We start from the raw sequence: 7,208 nt of genomic DNA, 5'->3' as shown, positions 1-7,208 counted from the left end.
GCTCTACTCTTTCCTTCTGCAAGTCCCCTCCCAATGGAGCTACCCTGCAGGACCTCAGTTCCCTAGGACTGGGTTCCTCCAGCCCTAGGACTAGATATGAGCGTGCGCTCACGCGCACACACACCTGAGTGGACCGGGCCAATCAGCACTCTCCAGCTGATCCCCTCATATGTCCCCGTAGTCAATGGGCTGGGTGAAGCAGCCCCTTCGAGCTGTCACCCTCATGTGCCCCTGGTCTCAATAAGCTGGGCCGAGAAGCACTTTCAGCGGCCCCCCCGCCCCCTTCCCCCCGTTATGTGCCACAGGTTTAACATTTCACGTCACAACTGTACTGGTCGTAACCCACTTGATGAGCAAACCCCACAGGACTTTGGGCGCTGTAGGGGACCTTTAGCTTCGGGAAGAGGAGCGTTGCTGCAGAGTAAATGGGGAAATCTAAAAACACAGAAGAGTAAAGTTCAGAGAGAGAGAGAAGCAACCAGCTTAACCATAGAAGTTGTTTATTGAATAATAGTGATAACCCAAGGAGAGCCTAAAGCAACATAACATATATTAGTAAAGGTTAATACCTGAGGTAGAAAGGAAAACAGAGAGAGAGAGAGAGAGGGATCTCACTGCTCCCTGAAGCATGAACTGGTCGGGGTTCCCAGGTGATGGTGGTAGCTTAGGGTCTGGAGGGCAGGAGACAGGCAGAGCCCCCAGTACGATCAGTCAGGAGATGGAGTCCCAGGGGAGCTGATGCAGAGTTGAGTCCATGCATCAGAACTCTTACTTGGGCATAGGTAGGGGTTTTTGTAGAGAAAATACAATGGTTCAAGGGAGAACACTAGATTTGTTTGTGGGTAAACTGATGACTCAAGGGTTTTCTTTAGGTTGGACAATAGGAGCTGATCACTCTTGGCTATGGGTGGTGTTTTCTTCCAGGGAGCTCACCATGCAACTAGGCTGCTTTATCGATCAAGGATTTATTACTAGAATTGGTCTGATAACTGGAAGTCCTGGCACGGTCAAGGAATTATGATGTGATTGGAATAACAGAGACTGGGTGGGATAACTCACATGACTGGAGTACTGTCATGGATGGATAGAAACTGTTCAGGAAGGACAGGCAGGGCAGAAAAGGTGGGGGAGTTGCATTGTATGTAAGGGAGCAGTATGACTCCTCAGAGCTCCAGTATGAAACTGCAGAAAAACCTGAGAGTCTCTGGATTAAGTTTAGAAGTGTGAGCAACAAGGGTGATGTCGTGGTGGGAGTCTGCTATAGACCACCGGACCAGGGGGATGAGGAGGACGAGGCATCAGCATAGGAGCCGTTTTCCCAGCACAGGGAACCCAGAGGGTCTGATTCCACCCAGCCGAGCGGGAGCTGGGGTGGGTGTGGCCCTGCTTTAACTCTTTGAGTTCTCAGCACAGCCTTCAGATGGGGGGTTCTCAGCCCTGGGGATGGGGGGATGGGTGGGCCCAGCCATGGCCAGTGGAGTGGCTGTGGGAGCAGGGAGGGTGGAGTAAGAGACGCAGGAGGAGCAAGAGGGTGAGCGGCCCCAGTGACTCCTCTGGAGACACGTACACACAATCCCACACACAGACCTACACACACTCTCTGCCTGTGGCCAGGGATGGTGCCCACACACCCACATTCCCGGTCTCTCCCTGTCTAGATACCACGGACAGTTCCCTTCACCTCAGAGAGATGTCAGCAGCGACCAGCTTGGAGCAAAGCCAGCTGAGCCCTTTAGCCGCTGTGTCTGCAAAAGAGAGACTCGCTCTGGGGCAGTAGGATGGGACCAGGGACCTTTCCCCTCTGCGGGGGGCCGAGCTCCGGTCTGGCCCCAGGGTGTGGACTGGCTGGCTCAAGGGGGATGGGGCATGGGACATGGGGCCTTACCCCTCCAGGCTGGCTTGGGGGCAGGGGCAGTACAGGGATTAGCTGTATCCTTAGGGAGAAGACAGCTGCAAACCTGACCCCACAAGAGGAACTTGGGGGGCGGGGAGGGAGGGATAGCTCAGCAATTTGAGCATTGGCCTGCTAAACCCAGGGTTGTGAGTTCAATCCTTGAGGGGGCCATTTAGGGATCTGGGGCAAAAATTGGGGACTGGTCCTGCTTTGAGCAGGGGGTTGGACTAGATACCTCCTGAGGTCCCTTCCAACCCTGAGATTCTATGATTCTATGAACTGACTGGCGCCCCCCGTTGGCCACCCCAGGAGACAGGTTGGGGTCTGAGTTCCCACCTCTCTGTTGGCAGGGGGTGGTGACCCACGCTGGGTGGCTTAAACCCCCACACTCCAAAGCCTGGTAACCATCCCCCACTGCCATGAAAGCACAGAGATCAGTGACCCCTCCCCGGGGTGGGAATGGCAGGATCTGCCACACACCTGGCCCCTCCACTCCGACACAAAACCCTGGGCACCTGACACAGCTGGGTAGGGGTGCAGGGACCTGCCAGACACAGGCCACCCAGAGTCATGAGCTGCCTGGGATGACGCAGGGCCCTGGGAGGTTAAAGGTACCAGCTCCTCCCAGGTCCAAAGGTCACTGTGCCTGCCAGGGCCTCCAAAGACTGAATGGCTCTGCCTGGGTCCAAGGGTAGCTGCGGTGGGGCAGGGGGAGAGCAGAGAGCCTGGGCCTGTTACACAATCCCACAGAGGGCTCCTACCCCAGGCGCGAGCTGTTCTCCCAGCTGCAGACACCAGCACGGACCCTAGAGTTGTTCCAGGAACACGCCAAGGAATCAGCTCAACAGGTGCCAAGGTGCAGCTGGCTCTGAGGTGGGACAGCCAAGGAAGAGCCTCACCCTGCTCCCTGCAGAGCCGAGCATCCGATTGCCAGGCTGAGGCGCTGGAGACCCCTGACTTTCAGGAGAGCGGCTCCCACACCGCTCCCTGCAGCATAGCCCCCTAGTCGTGCCTGGGGTCCAGCACTGGTGCTGGGAGGTCTGTCTCTGTCCCAGCCTTGCCATGGCACGTGAATACTTCACCCACAAGGGGTTGCTGTTCCCATGCCTGGATTACTCCCCCGAGGCGCTGAGCTACGTGGAGAATGAATTCCAGGTGCGGGACGACGACGTCTTCAATGTCACCTACCCCAAGTCAGGTAGGGGAAAGCGGGGGTTTGGGATGGGGGGTTTCCTGACACACACATGGACACCAAACCCAGCAGCTGGAAGGATGCAATGTCACATGAACTGATTTCCTTGATGCCAGACCCCAGGCACTCAGACCTCCAGCCCAGTGTGAGAGAAATCAGGCTGCTCCCTGGGGGTCCAACGCGCCCACCTGGCGCTCAGCTGGCTCTCTGCAGACGCACTCTGATCACAGGCTTTCTCCAGAGCCGCCGGCAGGGCCAGGAGACCCCGACACAGAAAAACCAGAGCTTTGGATTTAGCACTGTCAGTGCACCTCAGCTGGGGGCTGGGAGCCAGGACTCCTGGGTTCTCTCCCTGGCTCTGGGAGCAGAGGGGGACTCAGCAGGTTGAGGGGGTTGTTTCAGGCCCATTAACCCTTTCATCCCTAGGCACTAACTGGATGCTGGAGATTCTGAGTCTGATCCGTTGTGACGGGGACCCCGGCTGGGTGCGCAGCGTGCTGAACTGGGAGCGGGGGCCCTGGCTGGACAACCAGAGTGGGCTGAAGGCTGCCCTGAAATACCCCCCGCCCCGGCTGCTCTGCTCCCACCTCCCCGTGCAGCTCTTCCCCAAGTCCCTGCAGCGCTCCAAGGCCAAAGTAAGAGGCGGGAGAGTGGGGGCTGTGGGTCGGCATTGAGGGGCACCGGCAGGGCTGTGCGTCAGGAGGGGGGTGAATCCAGGGCTGCTGCTGGGTGTGAGTTACACCAATGGGGGCGTGTGAAAGTGCAGCCAGTGGGACGGGGTGATTCCTTCTCCCTCTAGAGAGGGTGGGGAACTGACGGCCCAGGGTGGGTGGCTAATGACTGTGTTCACTTGGCACCCGCCTCCCGCAATTGGTAGCATGACACCCCAGCAGTGACCCCCCCTCCCCACCTCTCCCCCAGATCATCTACACCCTGCGCTGCCCCAAGGACATCCTGGTCTCGCTCTACCACTTCTCCAAGCTGCTGCGCCTTTTGAAGGACCCTGGCTCACTGGATTCCTTCCTCGAGGACTTCCTGAGCGGGAATGGTGAGCAGCACCCCAGGCCCGCAGGGGCCACTCTGGAGCCGGACGCCTGGGTTCCAAGCAAGTCACAAGTGCTTTGAGTTTGTGCATCCCCAGCCAGCTCTGACCAGCCCTTTGCCCAGGGCCCGGCACAGCTCAGAGCCCCCCTCCCCAAACAGCTGCAGCACAACCAGGGGTCTGCAAACACCGCTGACCTCCAGCCCCCACTCTCCTCCCAGTGGCAGGATGGAACCCGGGTGTCCCAGCTCCCAGGCCCCTGCTGTCCCCGGCAGACCAGGGTGGAGGGGCTGGGTGGAGCCGGCTCTGGGGTCACCATGCCGCTGTCCCCTGCACAGTGGCCTATGGCTCCTGGTTCGACCACGTCACCGGCTGGATGGGGCTGAAGGGGAACGAGAACTTCTTCCCCATCACCTACGAGGAGCTGCAGCAGGTAGGGAAACCCCGCCCTTTGGGCCACGCCCACACATAACTCCGCCCCCCTGAGGACACCCACACATAGTCCCGACCTAAGGCCTCATCCTCACATAACACCGATCCCTGTGGACACCCCTGCACATAACACTGCCCTGTGGCTATGCCCACATAAAATCCTGCCCCCTGGGGCCAGGCCCACATGTGGACATGCCTGCACTTAACCCTGTCCCTGAGGCCATGCCCACATGTAGCCCCTCCCTGTGGCTATGCCCACATATAATCCCGCCCCTGGGGCCATGCCAACATGTAGCCTATGTCCCTGTGAGCTAAACCCACACTTAACCACACCCCAGGCAGCCGACATGGCTTGTGGCCAAGGCCCTCTGCCCTCAGAGGCGTCTGTTTGTCTGGACCCAATGGGGAGCAGTACCTTGCAGGTGGGGAAACTGAGGCACCCATGGACCATAATAAAGTCACCCTAGATCCCACCCTTCATGGAAGTGAGTGTCTCCCCCAGGATCCACTGGGCAGCGTGCGGAGAATCTGCCACTTCCTGGGGAAGGAGCTGAGTGAGGAGCAAGTGGCCGCTGTGGTGGAGAACGCCTCCTTCCAGGGCATGAAGGGGAACAAAATGTCCAACTTCTCCCAGTTGGACGACAAGTACATGGACCACCAGAAGGGGGAGTTCTTGAGGAAAGGTGAGTCCAGGGTGGGGGCTGCGGGCCAGGATTAAGGGGCACTGGCAGAGCTGAATGAGGCAGGGCTGGGAGACCCAGGGCTGCAAGTCCGGAGTGAGGGGCATGGGCAGAGCTTGCAGGGGCAGGACTGGGGAGCAGGGGCTGTGGGTTGGGAGTGAGGGATACCCTACACCATGTCCCCTGTGGTTTGCAGGGATCTGTGGCGACTGGAGGAACCATTTCTCGGAGGCGCAGAGCCAACGATTCGACACTGTTTACTGGGAGCGGATGCAGGGTCTGGGCATGACCTTCCCCTGGGACTGACGGCCCTGCACCCGCCACGTCTGTGCCCGCAATACACCAGCCCTACGCCACCCACGTGCTGCTGTGCTTAGTGTGCCCTGGGAGATGCCCCCTGGGGCAGCGTCACTAGCGCATCTGCAATAGGCAGAGCCGGCTGGGGCGTGTGTCCAGCAGAGGCCAGTGCGCACACGGCAGGGCTCATCTGAGGTGTATTTAAAGAGAGCATGGCGTGGGAGTTGAGCCTCGGTGCCTCAAGGAGCAGCCTGCTCTGTGTCTCTCTAGTTTGGGTTCCTGTGCGTCAGGCCTCTGGATCCTAAGAAATAAAACCAGGTGACGTGGCAACCTTCCAGCAAGTGGATTTGGTTTTCTAATCTAAGTTCTCTGGGTTTGCCATGAACAGATCATGACACGGGGTGGCAGGTTTATAGAAATTTTGGTGGTGCCCAGAACCTGCCCCTGCCCAAACTCCGCGCCCCTCCTGCCCAAGGCTCTGGGTGGGTGTTTGGGTGGGGGAGGAGGTCTGGGGTGCAGGCCCTAGGCTGGGGCAGGGGATTGGGGTGCAGGGTGCAGGCTCTGGGAGGGAGTGTGGGGATGGGAAGGGGTGCGGAGGGAGGGGGTGCAGGGTGAGGGCTGTGGGGTGTGGCTGCAGATGAGGGGTTTGGGGTGTGGGAGGGGCTCAGGGCAAGAGTAGAGGTGTAGGGGGTGAGGACTCTGTGTGAGACTGTGGAGCTTGGGGGTTAGAGAGGCTCATGGCTGGGCAGAGGGTTGGGGTGTGGTGGGATGAGGGCTCTGGCTGGGACTGGAGATGAGGGGTTTGTGGTGCTGAAGGGGGCTCAGGGCTGGGGCAGAGGGTTGGGGTGCAGGGGGATGAGGGCTCTGGCTGGGGGTGTGGGCTCTGGGGTGGGGCAGGGCTGGGGATGAGTTTGGGGTGTAGGCAGGCTGCTGTGGGAAGGGCCAGAGAGGAGGACGTCCCCCAGCCCTTTCCCTGCGGGCAGCAGTGAGCTCTGGGGGAGGAGCCCCCTTTCATGCCCCCCAGCAGCACACTCACCCCCACCACTGTCACTGCACGTGCTCCTAGGGTCCCTCTCAGGTCCAGGAATCTCCCTCGCCTCCCCCATGGTGGGAGCCGGGGGGTGCTGCGAGCGATCTCCTCCCCCGCTGTTGCCCCTGACTGTAGCCTCACTGGGGGTGAGGGGTGGGGCTGCCCCTTGCCCAGCGTGGGGCAGGAGCGGTGGGTGTGGGCAGGGGCCCTGTGCTGGTGGAGGGTCCCGCTGGAAAAGGGAAGGGTCTGAGGTGGAAGGGCAGGTTCAGTCAGTCTGCCCCGGCAGTCGATATGGGGGCACTAGGACCCCACGGCAGCAGTCGCTGCAGGGAGGCAGCATGGAGCTGCAGGGCAGAGGCGCAGGGGCAGGGAAGGCAGCAAGAGGGGGCCGGGGGACACGCGGGGGTGGCAGGTGGGGCTGGACACCCTGCCCCAAATATTGGTGGAGCTGGGTTTCGGGGCTCTGAATGTTGCAGGTGCTAAGGCACCACGTGGAGATATAACTCGCCGCCCCTGAACATGACCCCATCCAGCAGGGAGCAGCAGGAATGAACACCCCCCCCCCCCGCCCCGTGCCTCCCGCCCTTGGACTACTGAGGGTCTTTGCCCCCGACACCGACTGGGAGGTAGGTTGTTCCAGG

The 7,208-nt window shown here is 60.2% G+C and overlaps 1 protein-coding gene across 1 annotated transcript; it reads left to right on the top strand.

The window, feature by feature from the left end:
- Positions 1-2,556: 2,556 nt before the first annotated feature.
- LOC102944260 (sulfotransferase 2B1) lies at positions 2,557-5,862 on the top strand. Its single transcript, XM_037883013.2, has 6 exons — positions 2,557-3,092; positions 3,513-3,721; positions 4,008-4,134; positions 4,467-4,561; positions 5,063-5,243; positions 5,437-5,862. The coding sequence occupies exons 1-6, from the start codon at positions 2,957-2,959 to the stop codon at positions 5,544-5,546; spliced, it is 858 nt and encodes a 285-aa protein (XP_037738941.1). The 5' UTR covers positions 2,557-2,956; the 3' UTR covers positions 5,547-5,862.
- The last annotated feature ends 1,346 nt before the right edge of the window (positions 5,863-7,208 follow it).

The sequence above is a fragment of the Chelonia mydas genome, chromosome 24 (genome assembly GCF_015237465.2).
Source record: "Chelonia mydas isolate rCheMyd1 chromosome 24, rCheMyd1.pri.v2, whole genome shotgun sequence".
Classification (NCBI taxonomy): Eukaryota; Metazoa; Chordata; order Testudines; family Cheloniidae; genus Chelonia; species Chelonia mydas.
The sequence above is the reverse complement of the archived record's forward strand: the minus strand, read 5'-3'. Positions and strand labels throughout refer to the sequence as shown.